The sequence below is a fragment of the Pecten maximus genome, chromosome 16, assembly GCF_902652985.1.
Source record: "Pecten maximus chromosome 16, xPecMax1.1, whole genome shotgun sequence".
Lineage (NCBI taxonomy): Eukaryota > Metazoa > Mollusca > Bivalvia > Pectinida > Pectinidae > Pecten > Pecten maximus.
Window position 1 is genome coordinate 8587306 of NC_047030.1, and position 24130 is coordinate 8611435.

Genomic DNA, 24130 nt, shown 5'->3' on the forward strand with positions numbered 1-24130 from the left:
GAGAATTCCTAACCAGATGGCTTCTACTAGCTACTGTTGTGGTATCAAGTAACCCTCGGCCTCAGGATAAGGGAGGTAACCGTGACCTAGATTTTACGATCCACCGACACAGATTAGACTTGGCACATTAATAACAAAAATTCATTTATTTTTCCTTTCTTTTTTATTGTATGTGCAAATTCATTTGTTTCACATTAATGTAGTACAATTTATCCAACCACGAATTAAATCATAAATAAACACCCTGATCAGACCAGGGACGTTTAGTATACCTCATACCAACATATGTCCACATTAATGTAATCAACACGCTGACGGCAAGCACTAGCACTTGTGTAATATGAAAGACAGCTGTACACGATTGGATATACTTTCTCATATTTTTCCTCTCTCACTCAGTCCAACACCATATCTATAAAGAACAAGTTTGGCGAGATTCTGAAATAAAATAAACCAGTATTTGTAAAATAAATTAGTGTAAATGTCTACCTACATGTACTCATATGTCAGTTGATCTAGTGGTGTATAACTTGTGAAGTCATAGTTTTAATTAATAGATAAGATGGACAATTACCCAGAAATCAGTAGAATGTCTAGTATGTATCACCGTATACTATTCTGTCGACATCTGGTCATTTTAAGGAATTTATTGAAAAGTGGAGATGGATGATTAAGTCACTCATAATAATGTCTACGTATTTGATCTCGTTTGAGACCCAAGGAGAAGTCAATAGTTCTGTTATACGTTTGCGCTCCCAGGTGGGGCCTGTCCTTGTGTCTATAAGTTTGAGCCCCAAGAGGAGGTCTGCCCTCGTGTCTATAGATTTGAGCCCCAAGAGGAGGTCTGCCCTCGTGTCTATAGGTTTGAGCCCCAAGAGGAGGTCTGCCCTCGTTTCTATAGGTTTGACCTCAAGAGGAGGTCTGCCCTCGTGTCTATAGGTTTGACCTCAAGAGGAGGTCTGCCCTCGTGTCTATAGGTTTGAGCCCCAAGAGGGGGTCGGCCCTCGTGTCTATAGGTTTGAGCCCCAAGAGGGGGTCGGCCCTCGTGTCTATAGGTTTGAGTCCCAAGAGGAGGTCTGCCCTCGTGTCTATAGGTTTGAGCCCCAAGAGGGGGTCGGCCCTCGTGTCTATAGGTTTGAGTCCCAAGAGGAGGTCTGTCCTCGTGTCTATAGATTTGAGCCCCAAGAGGAGGTCTGCCCTCGTGTCTATAGATTTGAGCCCCAAGAGGAGGTCTGCACTCGTGTCTATAGATTTGAGCCACAAGAGGAGGTCTGCCCTCGTGTCTATAGGTTTGAGCCCCAAGAGGAGGTCTGCCCTGGTGTCTATAGGTTTGAGCCCCAAGAGGAGGTCTGCCCTCGTGTCTATAGGTTTGAGCCCCAAGAGGAGGTCTGCCCTCGTTTCTTTAGGTTTGAGCCCCAAGAGGAGGTCTGCCCTCGTGTCTATAGATTTGAGCCCCAAGAGGAGGTCTGCCCTCGTGTCTATAGATTTGAGCCCAAAGAGGAGGTCTGCCCTCGTGTCTATAGATTTGAGCCCCAAGAGGAGGTCTATAGGTTTGAGTCCCAAGAGGAGGTCTGCCCTCGTGTCTATAGGTTTAAGCCCCAAGAGGAGGTCTGCCTTCGTGTCTATATGTTTGAGCCCCAAGAGGAGGTCTGCCCTCGTGTCTATAGGTTTGAGTCCCTAGAGGAGGTCTGCCCTCGTGTCTATAGGTTTGACCTCAAGAGGAGGTCTGCCCTCGTGTCTATAGGTTTGAGCCCCAAGAGGTCTGCCCTCGTGTCTATAGTTTGAGTCCCAAGAGGAGGTCTGCCCTGGTGTCTATAGGTTTGAGCCCCAAGAGGAGGTCTGCCCTCGTGTCTATAGGTTTGAGCCCCAAGAGGAGGTCTGCCCTCGTGTCTATAGTTTGAGCCCCAAGAGGAGGTCTGCCCTGGTGTCTATAGGTTTGAGCCCCAAGAGGAGGTCTGCCCTCGTTTCTTTAGGTTTGAGCCCCAAGAGGAGGTCTGCCCTCGTGTCTATAGAAACTTATAGACACGAGGGCAGACCTCCTCTTGGGGCTCAAACTATAGGTTTGAGCCCCCAGGAGAGACAAGTCATTTTGTCTACAAGTCTGAGCTCCATGGGGGGGGGGGGGGGGGGGGGGCTCTGTCCTCGTGTCTTTTATAGGTTTTGAGATCTCTGTTCTTGTGTCTGTAAGTTTTGAGCACTCAGAAGAGGTCTGCTCTCTGTCTTTTTTTATGGTTTGAGCCCGCATGAGAGGTCAATGGTTTGAGCCCGCATGAGAGGTCCTAAGGAGAGTTCTGTCATCTTGAAAATGTCGCTTTCTGAAAAACAACGTAACTGACAGTACTGAGCTATAGGACTCATTCATGTAATATATAAATATGCAACAAACATTCAAACAGAAGCAAAAAACAAATGAGATTTCTAATTAAATAAAACATTGATAATTAGGAGATTTTTTTGTTAAACAAAATCTATTCATAAATAAAAGCACCAATCACTTTAAAATTCAACAATAAGTAGAAAAGATATGCAAGTTATCAGGATAAATTATTATGTAACAACCCTCTCAAATATTCTATCTATACACTACAGTGACTAAATATATCTCCAAGACCTGGCACAAATTGATGGCTTGGACAACTACATTGCACTGAGTGGGATGTGACAAGTCACTCTAAACTACAGTATACAGTAAGTAATCTCCTAGACTCTCCCGGGTAAACAAAGGGTCTACAACCAAATTACACTGCTCAGAAAGTAACTGCAGGCACAAATTCCCAATCCACCGTCCATATGTATACCGTGTATATGCATTATAGTATCATATATAAATATATGGACCGTGGATTGGATATTCGTCCCTGCTGAAGAAAATATATTGAATTTATGAAACAAAATCAGACTTTTTTCTGAATAAAAATTGATTGACAATAAATACTACAAGCATTGGACAGTCGTGGTTATATCTGTTATAAAATTCAGATATGTCTGACATGGATCACAATACACCTGAGATTCTAACCAGTGAAATAATACTGTCAGCATCACTTCTATATAGGGGTTACAAAGTTCAAAGGTCAGCATCACTTCTATATAGGGGCTACATAGTTCAAAGGTCAGCATCACTTCTATATAGAGGCTACAAAGTTCAAAGGTCAGCATCACTTCTATATAGGGGTTATATAGTTCAAAGGTCAGCATCACTTCTATATAGGGGTTATAAAGTTCAAAGGTCAGCATCACTTCTATATAGAGGCTACATAGTTCAAAGGTCAGCATCACTTCTATATAGAGGCTACAAAGTTCAAAGGTCAGCATCACTTCTATATAGAGGCTACATAGTTCAAAGGTCAGCATCACTTCTATATAGGGGTTATATAGTTCAAAGGTCAGCATCACTTTTATATAGGGGTTACATAGTTCAAAGGTCAGCATCAATTATATATAGGGGTTATATAGTTCAAAGGTCAGCATCACTTTATATAGGGGTTACATAGTTCAAAGCTCAGAATCACTTCAATATTGGGGCTTCTGCCTTCATAGTTCTAAGGTCAGCATAACTTTGAGGGATTCTAGGTATTACATAGTAAGGGCTACACAGTTCAAAGGTCAGCATCACTTCTATATTGTTGTTGCAAAGTTCAAAGGTTGACATAAGCTTTATGCAGGGATTACATCCAATTTTTTTAAATGATTTTTTATAACATCATACTGTTAAACTTTCGGACATAAATTAACAATGTAATGAGAGGTTCCTACAAAAACAAACAACTGAAGGAATTTATCAAAATCTGTGTCTAATAAACCACACAACAAGAAAGCTTCAATAAACTATCAATCAATTTGAAAATTCTTTTCAATAAAATACATCGAAAAATTGTGCACTTTCCAGTTATCATCAGTAAAGTGTATTGTAAACATAAGATTTCATTTTACAAATCAGAATTTCCCACTATCAAATTTCTGGAATGTATAAAGTATTTCATTATCACAAGCCCGTTGATGTCTACTGTCCATCATTTGGAGCCCATTTGCAGAGAAACTTTACAAAAAGCAAAAGTAAATAAGAAGCAAAATTAAATATAAGCGTACAAGTGGTTAACACAGTCAGTAGAAAACTTGGATTTGCTTTCAGTGTGGCAGGGTTCCTAGTCCATATAACAGGAATAGTAAAAGAACAGTTTAAAAAATCAACCAAAAACGATCTTAATGATTCTAGAACTGACATCATCTGTAAAATACACGTATTTGGACCCCAGATTGATCAGATGTAAAACTGTCTCATCACAGGTTTGGTTAAACTGAAAAATAAGTTAAACTTGAAAAATTTCATCCCGATAATCAAGATATCAATTTAAATTACACATATCAGGTTTATGATATTTTCTAAATTTCACTTTCTTGTAATTTGCTACAGCAAGTTGTGATAAAATATGTTGAATGTGAATCAAATACATCTGGTCTTTGTCAATGGTGCATGGAATGTGAGATAAAATTAGTAAAGTTATTTGATTGTGATAGGTTGGACAGCATGAAGTGATGATGTCGTATACTGCATAAAGTGATGATGTCATTCACTGCATAAAGTGATGATGTCATCCCACTGTTATGGTTACTCATCCTATTGTTATGGTTACAATGTATAAATTGATGACATCACACACTGCTTAAAGTGATGATGTCATCATATTGTTATGTTACACTGCATAAAGTGATGATGTCATCCTATTGTGAGTGATTTTGTCTTCAGAATAAAGGCGTATGTGAGCACTTTTGCTAGAAAGAGATATTAAAAGAGATTTATATTTTCCTTACCAAAACAGGGATGTACTTGTGAAATATGGTAGGAAATCGGTTCTTCACTGATTACAAATATATGTCAACCTGATCAGTCTAGCCAATAATTAAAAGATTTTTTATCAACTGTAGGTTATAACATGCTTAAAAGCTTCAATACACATAACAATAACATATTTAAGCTTAAATTAAAACTATTTAAAACACACAGCAAACAGTACTCGTGGATTTGATTATCTTATCACAATATACCTTAACTTAAACATGGAACATACAATCATACACTAAGCTAAAAATGTTTTGAGAAAAATATATACAAAATTGTTTAAATTATAATCACAAAAATAAATATCTAATTCAATTATTGGAGATTAAAATTTACAGAGGAATGAAAAAGTTTTATAAAACTTTTCTTTTTACTGGATAATGATAAAAATTGCTTTTTGCCAAACTCTTGATGAAAAATTTCAAAAAATCTCTGCAAAAAAAATTCTAATTTTCAACATCATACATGTACAATGTAATCTTTAACGCTTACTCTAGTAAAATGCCTCCTCAATGGAAGGACTTCAGGTTTGTTAAAAAGGTACCACCAACAGAGGTGATAAATTAAACAATATCATAGGACACATTTTCTTCCATGCTCACCATGATCTATTTTCTCGAGTCCTCAAGCGGGATAAATAGGTGAAGTCTGTATCTCACAGAGGAATATAGTCCTCAATTCCCAGACGATGTTAATTGTATTCTAAAATCATGGCAAAAGCAACACAGACAAACAATAAAACATTCTAATAATAAATTAATCATGAGGGAATATAAAGTGAGTATTGCTCTTAACAGCAAAGAAACACTTGTTAGTAAAATTAATGATCGTCATATTAACATGGACAGTAACAAAAATAGTCTTCGGGTAAAAAGGTAATTGTAAATATTGGGGTAAAAGACATGTGTGTATGGATAAATTCCTCTTATTAGAATAATGTGACAATAGTGGTAAACTGTCCAACAGCAATACTGGTCAGAATGCTATTTTAATAAGCCTAGAAAATTCTTAAAGTCATCACAATCACTACAGCATTATAGAGACAGTTGATACCTAAAAGGAAATGTATTTATTAATTATCCTGTCATTCAACAGTTGACTTATAGTAAGATCAGGAACTGAAGGTCTGGTGTTCGGTTACCCCTTACTGAAACAGCTATAAGACGATGGACTGACAGGACCTATTACACAGTACTAGTGGTCGGTGAAAGCTTCAGACAGATGTTTTGTGGCCATGACAGCTCTATTCCAGTAACACCCATGGCCGTATGTGAACCCACAACAATTCTACAAATGTCTGATTTTTGACCATTGTAAACACATCTGTTAAAAATATAGGGAGTGGGAGCTCCAACATCAGTGTAAAAAGAGTTCTGGGCTATCCAGCAGTCCAGCCATAGACGCAGATTAATCAATAGGCGACCATAACAAGATATTGCTTGGTAGTTCGGCTTTAATAGGTAAGTGTTGACCCGTTCCGACACTAAGGCATGTTGTTATCAGAACAAATTGGCTTGTCTGGAGGCACTGCATTTTGTACATTAGACCTGAATGTTTGTATTTCAAATTTGTTCTGATGCCTTAGTGTTGAAACGAGTCAATACTTCATCTAGATCTATTAAAGCCGAATTACGCAGCAAGACATCTGTCCAAAGTAAACTTTTATCTCTTCTACATCATTACAGTAACTGTTTAAAATTCTGCTTGGTACCTGTTTAAAATTCTGCCTACCCGGTACTATGACCTGTTCTACATCATTACAACAACTTCTTAAAATTCTGCTTACTATCACCTGTTCTGCATCATTACAATAACTGTTGAAAATTCTGCTTACCATCATTAGTGTCAATTAGTCATAATTAGTGTAGCAGCACATATCGAGTAATAAAAAGTTTGAGGGTATATAGTATACTGTCAGGTAAAAGTATAAAAACAAAAGATAAAGTATGCTTTTCTCAGAGAGCGAAATCAATTTAAGTATCAAAACCATGATTTAAACACACAACAGGTCTCACAGTAATGATATATACGGTGGGAGATACATGCAAGTAATAATATAGTCATTTCTATGAATATTCATGAGGTAAAAGTCTCTTTTAACAGAGATTATCTTTCACTAGTCAGAGACTTTCTGAGGGAACATGTTGTGTGATCCTTTATATATGGAAAAGAATAAAAGTCCTATCATCATATTCCTATAAAATCTTATCATTCATTACATAATTCCAATTTGGATAAATATTTCTTAACAACTATGATATGTATTATGAAATGAACCTTCCACAGAAACTGTGTCTAGACATCATCGCAATACATACAACAAAATTAACAGCAGATTTCTTTAAGCAAGCAGTGATTATACTTCATTATTCAATCATGCATCCTCTTTTGGACCTCATCGTCTTGCAAACTCCTTAGCCGAGTGTGTCAGTTAGGGAAAAGTGCCTCTCCATTAGGACCGGGAATAAACACACCAGCCTTTGAGGCCCCGTATACAGACAGTACAGTGGTGCCCAAGAAGAGTACAGTCCCTGCCAGAGCCTTCAAGTACGACTTCCAGGTCGGGGTGAAGTAACCTGGGGCGATGGTTGCCAGGAAAGCCGAGCAGACTGTCAGTGAGTACACAATGGATACTGAAGTGTTGATGGCCACGATCTGACCAAACTTGGCAAATGGCTTGATGATTGTCTGGGTTAAAGGAATGGCAGCCACTATAGTGGTCAGAGCACTTGACAGGATGGACACACCAATATGTGTTATAGCTGCCTTAGTTCTCCAGCGTCTGGCAGATGAGGCGGACTGACGAGAGAAACAACAGGTTGTTAAAATAAATTAAGCGGAACTAAGGTACACTTTTCGGCAGTTTGATACTGAGCAAGTATAGATTTGATGTAAGGAAAACACAAATTTGTTTTCACTGGTGTGGGATGGGGACATTTTGCTGTATTCTGAAAAAAATAGTGAATTGAAAAGGAAATTTCCAGGAGTAAACTGCAAATTTTTGGAATCTGGCTTAAATTATGAAATAATTTCATTGAGGAATAAGCATTATTGGGAAAAGGCTTGTGCCAAAAAAGCTCTGTAACTTGATGTTTGATCCCATCGTTGAATATTCAAGTTCAATATCTAATCACTATTCAGTCTATAAATATATTTTTGTTTGTATCGTGTATTTTAACAAGAAAATGCTTTGAATTGATGTTTAATCTTCATCACAGTTGTAGGACATGGTCTCTTGGGATAGGTAAAGCATTATTCATGTTGCTACACAGTACAAACTGGGTTTTGATGGTACAAAGCAATAACAGTGAAGTGAGAATAGTTGTATGACGACTTATTTTAAGTTACCTACAGGTTTATCAGCTACATGACACTGTTGCTTTGGTTTCGTCTAATCACTTTTAGTCAGTGTTCTGTTGGCATTATACTATATTTGCAAGTACTTTGATTTTGCCCTATTTGAGACCATTAAAATACTATAAATACAAATACCCAGTGAATATTCATACACAAGCAAACTAAAGCATTGTTCACTGTAGAATGTTTAAAAGGCATGGTTTGTGCAAATTTGATACCTGGGAGCAAGTTCTGACTGAGAAATATTAACCCTGTGACATGAAAAAATACTACAGTATGATATTATGATCTTCATGGTTAGGTAGTTGATTTACAGTATAATACGTCTGAACTACTAATGTAATACTCACCTGTTTCTTGTCCTCGGGAAGGGCCTTTCCTGCTAGTAGATATCCTTCGACTAGATGTACACAATAGTCTACAGAGGATCCGACTAGTATAGACAGCGAGATGGCTTCCACCCCACCCATCTCCCAACCAGCCAGGTAAAATATTCCAACCACCAGGCAGATCATCTCTGTTAAGACATTCAGAGACAAAATTTAAGTACTTTTAAATTATAATGTTCACCTCTGAGATTGGGATCAATCAAACTGTAGCATATACAGACCTCAACTGATTCTGTTTCTATTAAGCATACCTGGTAATTATTTCAAAATTTTATAAAAAATATAAAATTCTGAATCAGTAGTTCTATTTTAAAATTCTTCAATTTAACATGATTGTAATAACCTCCTATGCAGGTTATGTCTTAGTTATTATGTTGTTTTAAATATGACATCATATTTGCTTGAAATGTTGCATACAACTGTCGTACAGACTGGACAAGACAGAAAAACCTTGAACTGGGTAGCAAATGTGATTTCTCTGTCAGATGGGCAAACTAAAATGTTAACATCAAGCTAACCGCCCAGCTCTTTGACCTTGGTATAAAAAGTTACTTACGCAGTATACATATGAAGACGATAAAGAGAAGCAGTATATGCCCGGTAAACAGCGCCACGGCAACCATACACACTACCATGGACAGAACAAGGCCGTAGATAGCACTGTTTACTGCTACTACCTCCATCAGGACCTGAAACACAGCATTAAATTAAGGTTTCGAAGACTTTAATTATTGTAAACACCACTTAAACAACTTAAATCAAAGTTATATCACCACCTAAACAACTTAGATCAAAGTTATATCGCCACTTAAACGACTTAAATCAAAGTTATAACACCATTTAAACAACTTAAATCAAAGTTATAACACCACTTAAACAACTTAAATCAAAGTTATATCACCACTTAAACAACTTAAATCAAAGTTATAACACAACATAAACAACTTAAATCAAAGTTATAATACCACTTAAACAACTTAAATCAAAGTTATAATACCACTTAAACAACTTAAATCAAAGTTATAACACAACATAAACAACTTAAATCAAAGTTGTATCAAATTATATTAAAAAATAATTTCTAGTATTCAACCCTAAAAATGAGCCTTACCTTTGTCCAAAACTGTGATGTTTGGAACATAGAACCTAGCACTTCTACATGTTGATGTTCAGAAGATTTAATGTCTTCTATCAGAGCTTCCCACTTCAGATACTGCTGGTATGCCTTGAAGTATGAAATTCCCTTTGGAGTGGTCTACAGTAGAAGAAATTTTGTTCTTAGTGATGTGATAATACATTCGATCAGATTTAAAAAAAACATGTCCTGTGTAGTCCTAATATTATCAACAAGTATGTTCAATGATTGTGAAGCTCACTTACAACAACACAATACTTATATAAATATACACAGTTCAATCAAACAAATTTAGTTTTGATTTCCTTCCGTTAAATTCTTAAGAAAAATTCTAAACAGATTCAACACCCAACTGTCGTTTTATCATACCTAGAATTCTCAGGATTGCGTATGCCAAATAGAAGAGTTGTGGAATATATACTAATGGACTTTCAGTTAGCCTTCAACAACTTATCAATTTTTTATATGTGAGTTTTGATGCAAAATAAAGTCACCAAAGTAAAAAATGACAAAAAAAACCCAACAAAACATTTCAACATTATTTTACCATAATATACTCCTAGATCTCCAAAGAATGTATATACCAAATAAGATTGTTGGTGTGAGTGAATATGAACATCTTTCAAAACTTACAACAGGAACTTTTAAAGTTCTGGGGTGGAACTCCAATGCCAAACACTATTTGCTCATACTTACATCTAACCAGTCAGCATTACATTATACCATTGCAGACAATAACCATGAACTGATATTCATAAATTAAAATTTCTCACACTTTATAATAAGGTTTACACTACACACTTTGATACTTACAGACTCAAAGGCAAACGCCCACCACAGTAGTCCGGTCTTATTGGTTGTAAGACCCCCTGCAAAGTGGGCCGGTGCCTGACGACCATACACGGACTGGGTCTGCTGTAGGTCCCGACACTCTGGGATCTGGTCCAGACAAGCCACTAAACACACAATACTTTATATAAATAAATGTGTCATCTAATATTCTTTTGAATTCTAGGTTGGAAAGTTTAAATATGTTGTGTGGATTAGTGTTGAATTAGCAGATTCAAGCCTTTAGGACAAGTGGAGAGTCCAGAAATGTGTGTGCATTATACAGCGTACCAGGATAATATATATACATGTACATGTCAACACAATCAAAGTTTAGTGCATAATTGAATGAAACAGATTAACCACAATGGTGAATTGACACACTGACAGAACTTGCTGTAGAAAACCATTAAAGATATTATCAAGACTTCTGCTAAAATTTGTAAAAGTATACTATTAATGGCAAATCTAGGTGTTTTGTAATGATCAGAAAATATAAAATATGATAATTGTTAATTTCCATGAAATAATCATTCGACTGTTGAATAACATTCAGTTTATACCACACGTGGAATAAACTCTAAATGCGTTTTAATTGGTTGACACAGTGACCTTTGACGTTAGTTATTCTTCAAAAGTTACAAAAAAAACTCGCTAAATCTAGTGCTTTTGTAACTTTTGAAAAATAACTAACTGCAGTGAAAGAAATACAAGTGTACCATATACAACAGCCACTCATTGTGTAACCTCTATTTCTGAATGAAGCCTACAATGATACAACTTATAAATAGTCAATATATTTAAGGACAAAACAATCACAAACGGCTATTCTCATGTTCATTTGATTACCATGACCTACTACAAATGTATGTGTGTTAGATTTATAGCGGACGTAAAACCTGTTAAATGAATAGACAAATAAATGTGTGTGAAATTTTGTCAGAGAAGCAGTGTAATAAAGATACTACTGACAACAACAGATACTTACTATGGGCAGGGAAGCATTGGGCACTGCCCTTACGGACAAGGCTACTTTCATTGGCAATGCGTTGACAGATTCGACACAACGTCTTTATACCATCCAATACACTGACTAGATCCTCATTAAAGGAGAAAAACTTGCTAAATTTGGAGTCAAATTCTACTGTTCCCTGATAAAACAAGATAAACATCCATTAAAAATTCATCCTGTTATTAAACAACAGATTAAATATTGATGTGTAAACTAATTCTAACTCAAAATGATAAAACAAGGACGACAACTAATTGTAAATGTTGTTATTTCTCTAGGAATTTATTCTGCAATTTTGATGGGTAAGCTGTATGTGTTGAAGGAAATGTTTTGTGCACGAATAGTCTTTGCATATTTAGCATTACATTCCCCTCGCATAAATTGCAAAATTTACAGAAAGAACAAAATGCAGATTAAGAATTGTCAAGGAAGGGATGACAGACAGTGACAACAGACTATATAGATATATTAAATATGCCAATATTTATCTGATATAAAAATATAAGCTTGATTGCTTTTGTCCCTCAACATTCTGTATCTACACGTAAATACAAGAAACAAACCTGAGACTGGTCGAGAACGTGACCAACTGATATTTTACTTCTGTCTATGCCTTTGATCCCAAACACAACGTGTACCACGGCGCCGCTCTCTAGCATGGGACGATCCTTGATGTCTGAGCAGTCATGCCCTTGGCACACACTGACACCTCCTGACCTTTGACCTGTAGTGGGTGCACCTGGTCGGGGAAGTCGAGGAGTCCAATGCATAGCTGTGTCAGTGGGATGTGGTGAGGGTTTGGGTGTGATGGGTACTGGAGTTTGGACTGGAAACTTTGGTGATGTTATAGATTTAGGAGTTGGTTTTATAGTCTTCACTTTTGTGGGCTGGAATTTTCTGCCTGAAAATATGAAATCAAACATGTTGCTGATTATTGGTAAAGTTTGAAAGAATGCAATTACTAGGTACTCTCATACAATTCAATCTATCCCAAAGTACATTTTTTCCAAAGGACACATGCCATCCTGAGCAAATGGAGTGAAATATTTTGTCCATGTTCTGCAGTCTGAGTTATTGCCTCAGCCAAGTTACTGTATATATCCTCATATAAGCCCTGTATCCTGAACAGTCTGAGCTATCGCCTCAGCCAAGTTACTGTATATATCCTCATATAAGCCCTGTATCCTGAACAGTCTGAGCTATCGCCTCAGCCAAGTTACTGTATATATCCTCATATAAGCCCTGTATCCTGAACAGTCTGAGCTATTACCTCAGCCAAGTTACTGTATATATCCTCATATAAGCCCTGTATCCTGAACAGTCTGAGCTATTGACCCAGCTAAGTTACTGTATTTATCCTCATATAAGCCCTGTATCCTGAACAGTCTGAGCTATTGACCCAGCTAAGTTACTGTATTTATCCTCATATAAGCCCTGTATCCTAGAGTAAAAGTTTATCATAATCATCCTCATAGAACTCCTCTAATCATATTTATCCTCCAATAAATTCCCTCTAGTGTAAAAGTTCAGCATTAAAGTTTTGGAAGGGTTTATTTGTGAACCACATTTACCTGTTTTAAACCAACTATTCTGCTTTTTGTAGGCATGGACTTACTTACAGATGAATACAGTATATACATGTTGGAATACTATCATTATCATATAATAGTTAACCCTACCTTTAGTGGCGGACCATTTAGTAGTGACTTGTAGGGGTGGCACTGTCACAGGTGTGGGAACAGGTGGGGTCGCCGGGCTAGTGACCGGTCTGTGATGGACAGGTGGTGTATTCGCAGAAGATACCGGTACATGATGGACAGGGGTGTTCGCTGGGTGATAACTTGGAGGGTGATGGAATTGGTGCCCTTGGTTATATGCAGGATTCATCTAAAAAGTATAAAATTGAGACATAATTTTCAAATGAAATCAAAATGAACAAATAACACATTGTACATAACTCTGAGCTAAATTATATCTATATAACAGTTTAACCTCTGTCAAATTCTGTTAGGTGTGGTAAAACATTGAGCTAAAATTATCTAACAACAGGGGCCTATTTGTTTATATGAACAAACCAGTTTGTCTGTTTTTAAATATATTTCAGGCAAAACAACATAAAAACACCTAATTTCATAAACGAACATTTCTGGTCCAACCCTCTGGCCAAAGATAAACCAAACAGCCGTTTAACCTTCTAGGTCGACTAAATAAAACAATCTACCAACTGCAGAGGTCATCACATTCTACCTACAATTGTACATTCTAGACTTATTTTTCTCATGTACACTGTACATTTTTCATTGATCACATGCATATGCAATTATTACAACATATAATTACATTCCAGACTTGACCTCAGTATCACAAACTTCTTACCTGTAATTTTATAAATTTGACCTGTCTCAACATCCTCCATTGTATAACTTTATACTTACGCTATATATAGCCGAACAGCGTGGACAGGAGATCGTGTCTACGCTCAGGTTACTCTTCAGGTCAAGTAACATCTGCAGATTTGTGTCCGCTCGGAAAAGCTGTGGAGGTCGTGTGGCTGGAGTAAGTTGGATCATCAGACCGATGGATACACCCAGGATCACCAGGGATAGAACTGTCACACAAATCAACATAAAAAGTAACTAGAAATAACATTTTTTCAGGGAGAAAACATTTTTCTGTGTCAAGATTTTAAATTATCATTTCCTGTATAACCATAGGACAAAACAGTATGGTTTCTCCCTTAACAAACTTCATGTTAAAATAAATAATGGAAAGGAGGCAGCTACATGTAGTTGCCATTTTGAATATTCAATCTCATTCAAAATGATTATGAAAAGCAAAAGTAGGACTCATACTGAACATGTTCCTAAAGTTTCTTTAAGCTTGAATGTCAGAATATAAAATAACTGCTGGCAGCCATTATGAATATACAATCATTCTCAAAATGGAGCATGCACACGTACGTACAACTAGGCCTCATATTGATTTTATCTTGAAAGTTTCAAGAAAACGCTATTATTAATTCTCAAGTAAAAGCAGTAACAAGATTCATTTGCCAGAAAGGATGAAAAACAAAAAGATGACATTTGGTCAAAAATTCAAACACAACATTAGCTACGGTATAAGACAGCTTCACAGTAAATACATACCTAACACACCCCAGCGTATATGTGTCATGGGACGCGCTATACAGTGAAAGGTGAAACCTTGTAACATCTTGCTGAAAAGTAAATCTTCTTTCTGATCCTCTAGCTTGAATGTTAAATCCAGCAAACCTTCATCCTCAACTGCATCTGGAAAATTGAGGTACAAATCTGTTACGGCAAAGCTTCAATATTATCTACTGCCTCAAGAAAGGGATGTAAAGATCTGCTATAGCAAAGCTTCAATATTATCCACTGCATCTAGAAAAGGGGTGGTAGAAATCTGTTATGTGAATTTCTTTATCCTTACAAATTACTACTTGGATGGCTTCAACATTAGCTAAAGTGTACATATTAACCTACATCAGCTATATGGTACAAGTAGCATTGGAAGCTGATTCACTTGAGATGTCAACTCATTGTGAAGGTAATATCCACCCAAACCCAATAACAATCCGACAGTGGAATCTACACATGCTCAAATTCAAGAATGGCCATGGTAAACTGCTATGTTTTATATGTACTGTTGCTGTGAAAGAAGACTACAATTATCATTGCAAGCACATAAAGATATTTTTTTTAAACTTAAGAAAATAATTCAATTAATATTAGGAAATTCAAATAAGCCTTATAATGACTACTATTGATGTTGGACTGATGAGAATACATAGTACGTTGGACTGATGAGAATACATAGTAAAGTTGGACTGATGAGAATACATAGAAAGTTGGACTGATGAGAATACATAGTAAGTTGGACTGATGAGAATACATAGTAAGTTGGACTGATGAGAATACAAAGTAAAGTTGGACTGATGAGAATACATAGTAAGTTGGACTGATGAGAATACATAGTAAGTTGGACTGATGAGAATACATAGTAAAGTTGGACTGATGAGAATACATAGAAAGTTGGACTGATGAGATTACAGAGTAAAGTTGGACTGATGAGAATACATACAAAGTTGGACTGATGAGATTACAGAGTAAGTTGGACTGATGAGAATACATACAAAGTTGGACTGATGAGAATACATAGTAAGTTGGACTGATGAGAATACATAGTAAGTTGGACTGATGAGAATACATAGGAAGTTGGACTGATGAGAAAACATATCAATTATAAGTGTATAAGTGGTTGGGGAAAAAAATCATAAAATATAGCTAGGATTCAAAAGAAATGCACAATTTTGTTTTCAAACTTTAACCAGTAGCATGTGTTCCTACCAAAATACTCCTGCATAGGGTCCTCCATCATTAATAAGGGGACATCATCCTCATCAGGGGAGTCCGACACCTCCACGGAACTGTCTTCATTACAGGACTGAGCAGGTACAAAGAGATTACTGGGGGCCTGTCCCCGCACAAAGCGGGCTATATCAGCAGGAAGGCACAGCTTGGCAGAGAATGTACTCTTTGACCGACCAAAAAGGCGAGATATACTGAAATCAGAAGAATATATCTACATTTTTTTAAAAATTTTCCCTTCTTGTTTGGTATATTTTTGCTGGCTGGTTTATTTCCCTGTCTATTTGGATTTTTTTTTACAAAGCAGCAATTTTCATATCACAAGATCTTGAATTATTTATAACATGTGAAAACAACAAGCAAAATCAAAGCGAAACAACTGACAATATCCACTATAAAATATATCATGATTTCTGAGAGAATGTGTACAGAATATTGTAATTGACTCACAGCCTAGCAACAGCCTCTTCACATTTGTAGATAGCCAGCGCCCATATATAGAGTGCAGCCGGCATTATGAGCATGACAGTTACCCAGCAACAGGACACGATTAGTGACATGAACAGACCAAATTGGTGTACAGCAGGGATCTGTTGATACCAAACATCAGTGTATATTATACAGTCATGGCACAATTTAAAATAAAACCACAAATAATAAAATCTATGCGACCTTCATGTGTCAAAACTTGTTCAAACATTAACTCATTCAAGGTATTATCACAGATACATACGAATGACCAAACTTTTATTCATGTACTAAACTTTTGAAAACGGAAATTATCATGATTGGGGCTTATTTGAAGATAAATATGGTCATTCTTCGGCCCTGCAGGTAGGGCAATTGTACCTGCTGCCCCCATTGCATGATCGTAAGAGGCGACTGAATTTGGGATCTTTTCTTTTCTTTCTTACAAACTTTCTTCTTCCTAATGTCTCCCTTGACAATGCCTCACTTTTGGCCTTTAGTTGAGCGTTCGCCCCTGTGAGGAAGGCTTTGGGTTCTGTCCCCTGACCGAGACATACCAGAGTCTTTAAAAATGGAAGTTGCTGCTCCTGCTTAGCGCTCAGCAAATTAGGAGTGGGACGACTGGTTCGCCCGTTGTCAGTATAATGTGACCGGGTGGGGTGTGCTGCTGGGTGTCTTCGGCAGTATGCTTCAGTGAGGTAGCACTCTAAATCGGCAAAAGATCCGGCCTATCACAAGGAGACTTAACACAAACATACCGCAGCCACCCAAAACACACATACGCACTCATCACACGCATACATGTCGCACGCACGGGAGGCCGTCCTTAAATGACCTTAGCTGTTAATAGGACGTTAAACAAAATAAACCAAACCAAATCATACAGCAATGGATATAGACAAAAGGGAGATAACTACCATTATAGTTTTACATCAGGATATATTACATATTTTACTGATCAGGTAGGTGAGAACTTACTGAAGAGAATACATTGGCAGCAAAAGCAGCAGTTGTGGTAAAAGAAGTAAAGAACGTGGCTTTGCCTGCAGTCATCATTGTGTGACGGATTCGCTTGGAGACATTCTTTTGTCCACTCGACTGACGGAAAATGTTTACAAATACAAATACATCATCAACTCCTGAAACAGATAAAAATGACCTCAAATTCAGGTAAGCTCGATTTTCATGAAAAGAAAGGTTTAATATAATTAATCATTTTATATTCACACCTTTTTGATGAAGATCATCCTCGAAATTACAGGGGTTGTATATGCATTAATATACAATCTCTACCATCACTGACGATCTCTGCCATCACATGTTCAAAGGGTCAAAGATGGATTTCGAAGTTAAGATGATCTAAGAAGACATTTTTTTTACAGCCAACAAGCACTGATTACATAATATGTACTTCATGATTAGTGCTCTAGGAAAAGGTTCTGCTTCATTATTTTTTCTTTGTTATTAGTTTCAAATTTTGTGTAAACCAGGGGTCACTCATCCCTCATTTTGTTGTACATACTTAATTGGTACAACAGATCTGATAATTGACATTTGTTATTGTATACCTACACTATATGTACACAGTAGTTGGTTTATCAATTCAGTATCCCAAACTTTTATTTCACGATTATTTTAATGCCCTCACACAATTTAGTCGTTGTCACATACATATACTTGATTTACCCTGATTCTATCCATCTGTCCACTGCTGCCACAATATAGATAAAAGATTTTTAGTATTTTTTTAGGTGATTTTTTTTAGGTCAAATTAAAGCAGGGCATTCACCGTACCTTGCACCAACATATTTCTAGTCGCACATGAATTCATTTAATTACTCAAATTCAATATTCTTACTATAATTGGAACTTGAAAAGACAAGAGTTGTTATAAATTACAGCAGATCTTACCGATTCCTATGATGACAAAGGCAGCCACTCCGTTAAGAATTCCCAGGGCCGAGATCCTGAACACGAACCGATACAGGAACAGGGCAAGGGGAAAACACAAGACAATGCTGATCACGCCCCAAAAGGTGAGCCATACCGAGAACGTCAGCATCAACATGATGACACAAATACAAATCATGGTGATATAGGCCATCCTGACATCATTCCAAAATGTACTGTCCACCTGATAGTCGAAGATCTCTGTACCGCCATACAATACCTGTATTTTACTGGTAAAAGCAAAAACAAAACATTTAAATGACTATAAATCAGTCGTCATGAAATGTAGATAGAAATAATATACTGTAATAGGAATAATGATTAGTTTTTTTTCAATTATTATAAACATTGTTAAGATAATCTCAGATGGGTCACATGGGTGTCAATTATTGATACAACTGAATACAGAATTTAATTTATCATAAACACAGTTAATGATTGTTCATTATTTTTGTCCCGAGTCTCAGGCAAGTCATGCATCACTTAGCAAAAGTGACATGCCAGATTATTTGACAAGTTAGTTAAATTCATTATTACCTATATATTGATAAGGAGTAATCAAGAATCCATGTATACAGACATTTCATATTTATGACAAAAAAATTGAAAGCTTCCACATATTTTTTTAATTAACACAAGGCCACACTTACTTGTTAGATAACTTAGACAGCAGATCAATGTATGTGACAACAAAGGCTTTGAACTTTTCTGATTGTTGCTTGATTTCAAAATATGGTGAATTATATCCTTGAAGAGGTGTTCCAAACTTCACTTCCGTCCTCAGGAAGCTAGACTTGTGAAATGTCTTATTAACATGTGGATCAACGAAGTAATAGGATTTCTGTGACGTGAACGCCCATTGTAGACCTTCACTGATATTTCTGATAAGTGTTTTACCAAGACCATCAAACAGAGGTCTATCCTGGTCATCCTTTGAAGGGTAAAAGAAAGACATAAGAGAATTGAGAGGAGCACATGAGTTCTGGGCCCGGACAGCAGGATCAACATGGGCTATAGTGTAGTCTTTAAGACAGAAATGATAGAAATTTGGATGTTTTATGATCCTTTGTTCAATGTCATGTATCATTTCTAATCTCTCCTTTGTGAATATGTTGTCATCCTCCTCTCCCTTCGCCATAAAAACAACCTGCATCTTCCATTGTGCATGGTACTGAACATGTGACATAATGCTAAATGAGTCAGGCGCTGAACGCTTTGATAAACCATGAAAAGAATCATCTGTTTCTAGTGAAGACTTTGATAAATCTCTGGATAACCTATGATTCATTGTATGTTTGTTTGATTGCACTGTGACTCACTTGCTCCGTCATTACTGAAAGACTGGGCAAACCTCCTGTGCCTCCCAGAAAAGAGGCTACTACAACGGCCATATGGTATGGAATGCCTGCTAGAGTTGAGTTGCGATGCAGACTGAAAAGCATCAAAGTTTAAGGAAGCTGGATGGTTTGGGATTGTAAAGGCATGAATGGATTTGTCTATAATTGGGGTAGGTTGTAGTATGAACATACTATAGTAAAATAGAGCAGCACATATGGCCGGTGTTACAATCAGTAGCCCTATAGACACAAGCAATCCTATCACAGAAGCTTCACATCTTTTCCCTACTTTTTTATCACAGCAGTTGTTTTTACATGTAAGATTACATCTTAATTTCTGAATACAGTTTTGTTGATCTCTTGTACGAGTTATCTCCCTTGGAACTGATTCTGTGGAATCGTCGCAGTAATCGTCTAGGGGGAGCTGGTTGTACTGGACAGCATCCCCACATGTTGCCAGCAGGCACGACATCCTAGTGCTTCAGCTGCAATATATACAATTATTTTTATAAATGATTAAATACCTTGACTCATGTTGTTGTAAAATCAAATACAAAGGCAAAAAATAATACCAGGATACAGATAATTTATAACTCCAGTATGTGCTTAATCCTCAATTGTTTCCTCTCACAACACATGCAATATGTGCTAATCATAAATATCATCCACTACCAATATATTTAAGTGTACTGTATATTCAGAATTATTCAGACAATCTAAATTTATGGTTGATAGCTCTAATTCATATATAGATTACAAACTTGAAATATCAAATGTTTCCTGTATGCATTATGTTTTAAATGGGCTCATTTCATATTGCCTCCAGATCGATATCTATAGCTTATTGTAAAATCCTAAATACCAGTAATCTGGTGAAACAAGTCGGGCATAAAAGATAGACTGTTTATAACTCCCAGCAAATGTTGTTTTATATTATAATTAGATAAATAAGCTCCTATAGCTATTATGCACATACCTTACTCCAATAATATTAGAGGTTTACACAACAGGAAAGTTTTGACAGGCTATATCCACCAATGTAATCAGGTTGAATAAGACCTCATATACATATAGGAGTAGCACATACCTGTGCTCAATGCATGTGCATCATATTGGTAATCAGTCAGGAAACCACTTGGGCCTTAAATTTTACGACAGGAAACTTTTTTTCAAGGATATGATAGAAAGGCCTATGGGTTTGTCATGGGCTGATTTGCCTTGTCATGCTCAAATGTTACATCCTTCAATGAAACCTCTAAAGTATTGTGCGCTTTGTTTGAATCAACTTATAATCATAGATATACAGGCTATATCCCAGAACCACCAGATACCTTTGGTCAAAACCGAGTCAACATCGCCCCCTATTCTGAGTTTCTTCTGGCCCTGACGCCAGACTTGGACAATCTGGTGGATAGATCTCTGATGTGCATGAAATCTTGCAAGTCTATCTGTATCTGTATCTGTATCTGTATCTGTATGAATACGTTGTAGTGCCCTATATAGGTTTTTATACAACGGTAGAGAGAGAGCGCCTTGGGTTTTATTGGTGCTGGTTCCGGAGGGCGGTTTTGAATTCCTCCACGGATTTCGCATGCACGACTTTGTCTGGTAGGTGGTTCCAGTGTATTGTAGTGTCTACGAAGAAGGAGAACTGGTACTGTGGTGTCTTACTCGGTGGAATGACCAGTCCTCTTGAGTTGTTACAGACTCTTTTTTCTACAACGTTTTTTGTGATATGGTCTTTGAACTGCCTCGGTTTTATCTGGCGAGTGGGTCTTGTCTGTTTTGTGTATTCGGCTGGTGGCAACGACGGCACCAACCCCTCAACCACCTTGTACATTAATATTAATCTCAAGCTTAGTCTTCTGTCTTCTAGGTTTTCCAGTTCTAGTTGTTGTTTCATTGATGCAATGAATCCTGGTTCTCTATTTTTGTAGTCTTTTTTGATGAAGCGGACTGCTCTGTTCTGTATCCGCTCCAGTTTGTCGATATCCCCTTGTAAGTATGGGTTCCAGATTGTAGCTCCATACTCCATGATTGATCTTACTAGGGATATGTATGCTGTTTTACGACAATTTTCGGGTACGTTTCTTAGGTTTCTCCTTACGAAGCCTAGGGTGGTATTGGCTTTACTGTAGGTCTTGTTTATATGGATGTTCCATTTCAGATCGTTTGAAAATTGTAAGCCTAAATATGGGTTGTCCCGGACTTCTTGTAGTATATGTTGGTTTAATTCATAGTACCGTGATGTTTTCTGGTTGATTGACATGATATAGCATTTCTTCGCATTAAATCTCATACCCCAGTCTATTGCCCATTTTTCCAGGTTGTTTAGATCTGTCTGTAATTGATGGTGGTCCTTATCTGCATTTATATTGCGATATAGCAGGCAGTCATCTGCAAATAGGCGTACGGACGAGTTGACACAATCCGGGAGGTCATTTATATGGCATAGGAACATTATTGGTCCGAGTACAGTACCCTGTGGCACTCCAGAATCCACTGATGTTTCCTCTGATTTCTCACCTTCAACTATTGTTCTCATCTTCCTGGTGGTGAGGAAGTTTGTTAACCATGAGTGTAGGCTTCCTTTTATTCCATATTGATCTAGTTTATGGAGTAGTTTGTCGTGTGGGACTGTGTCGAACGCTTTGGAGAAGTCTAGGATGGCAACATCGACTTGGTGTCCTTTGTCGTACTCTCGTAGGAAATCATTTGCCGTTGTTATGAGTTGTGTTTCACATGAGTAGCCTGATCTAAATCCGTGGTTTAAGTTGGTGAGTATGTTGTTGTTTTCCAGGTGCTTCATCATGTGTCGGCATATTATGTGTTCGAGGATCTTACATGTGACCGATGTTAGTGACACAGGACGATAGTTCTCTGGTAGGTGTTTGTCTCCTTTTTTGAAAATGCTTGATATATTTGCATCTCTCCAGTCTTTGGGGAGGTTCCCTGTGTCTAATGATTGTTGCATAATCTTTGTTAGTATAGGTGCTAGGTGTTCTGCGCATTCTTTTAGGATCCTGTTTGGGATGTTGTCTGGACCGGAAGATTTTGTGACATTAACCTTTTGTAGTAGCTTTTTGAGTCCTTCTTGAGATATTTTGATTGGTTTGATAGTTTCCTTTGATTTTAGTCTTGTTGATGGAAGTCCACTATCTGTTGGTTTTGTGAATACTGACTTAAATTGATTTAATAATATCTCTGCTTTGCCTTTACTGTCCGATATTAAATTAGGTCCTTTTTTGAGGGGTGCTATACCACAGGAGTCTTGTCTTTTTGATTTTACATATTTCCAGAACGGTTTTGTATCTGCAGATCGAATGTCTAAGTCTGGTGGATCAGGGCCAGATATATGTATTACCCCGAATAGGTAGCGTTGGCAACTACGCAGGCCAGACCTCGCTAGACAGATCCTTCCAATAAATGAGAATGAAACAGTAGGGATATATATAGGAGCATCTCAAAGTGTGTAAACAAAGCATCGAAATCGGTAACAACAATAAACACTTTCTCGTCTGACCATGTATCATCTCAAAACGTACACAACGAACATCCCGAGGTAATTTGACACCGACAAAGATTTAAGTTGATTGGAGAATTCCAGGCGAAGCTTTATTAATACAACGTTTTATAATTATATAAAATTACACAAAACGGATGTTGTGCCAGTCAGCTGACCGATATATAGACACAATGAATTCGTGATCAGGATGTGAATTAGATCTAGTTTAGAGTTTGACTGAAAAAATAATGAAAATAAAAATGTAAATACAACAATAGACGGTACTGTGACACACTTACCGATTTACCAGACGTTAATAATCTTTTTCGTGACTCATTATATTGCTGTTTTGACTCGTTCGTGTTGTTTGTTTTTGTTCGGGAAATACAAATCACGTGATCAGCTGTCAGGGGAGATTACTCTAACGGCGAATGACTAGCTTAGCATCGATTATTGATTGACATTTGATTAACAGAGGGTTTATGATGTCAACATTTCTCTAAAGGGCATGGGGGGGGGGGGGGGGGGGGGGGGTGGGGGGGGGGGGTGTACCCCAGTGTTCTGTTAATGTCAGGGTTAGTGTCTTTCGAGTATCCGTGTGCTCTAATATGCCATTAAACCGCATTTATCCGATAGAAAAACTTCAAACTTTAATTTGATATAACTTAAGTTTCACACCATTTGAACCCCAGTTTCTGTTAATGTCAGGGTTAGTGTCTTTCGAGTACCCGTGTGCTCTAATATGCCATTAAACCGCATTTATCCGATAGAAAAATTGAACTTCAAACGAAACGAGCGAATAAAGGGATGGGATCACTAGTAATAACATATAGTAAATTATTTAGTTGTGTGAGTCCTTTAATAAGATTTTATTTCCGTGTTTTTAAGCCCAGATTTACCACGGTTTATTACTATTAATAT

General features: G+C 37.2%; 1 protein-coding gene across 1 annotated transcript; it reads right to left on the reverse strand.

Annotated features, from left to right (window-relative positions):
* Nucleotides 1–2254: 2254 nt before the first annotated feature.
* Nucleotides 2255–23611, reverse strand: LOC117344532 (protein dispatched homolog 3-like). The gene is made up of 16 exons (XM_033907302.1): nt 23509–23611; nt 19018–20189; nt 18329–18597; nt 17396–17556; nt 16400–16539; nt 15929–16143; nt 14708–14851; nt 13997–14169; nt 13241–13448; nt 12125–12462; nt 11538–11700; nt 10535–10677; nt 9698–9841; nt 9143–9275; nt 8548–8714; nt 2255–7639 (listed from the first exon to the last, which is right to left on the reverse strand). Exons 2-16 carry the CDS (start codon nt 19653–19655, stop codon nt 7268–7270), a joined length of 3408 nt encoding a protein of 1135 aa, XP_033763193.1. The 5' UTR covers nt 19656–20189; nt 23509–23611; the 3' UTR covers nt 2255–7267.
* Between the last annotated feature and the right edge of the window lie 519 nt (nt 23612–24130).

Bases quoted from the DNA above. Each gene is read 5' to 3' on its own strand.
- LOC117344532 (XM_033907302.1), bottom strand. From the start codon at position 19,655: ATGAATCATAGGTTATCCAGAGATTTATCAAAGTCTTCACTAGAAACA. The intron at 16,144-16,399 runs GTGAGTCAATTA...TTCTGATTTCAG, and splicing joins GAAGAGGCTGTTGCTAGGCT to TATATCTCGCCTTTTTGGTC. The intron at 8,715-9,142 runs GTAAGTAACTTT...ATGTCTTAACAG, and splicing joins CGTCTTCATATGTATACTGC to AGATGATCTGCCTGGTGGTT.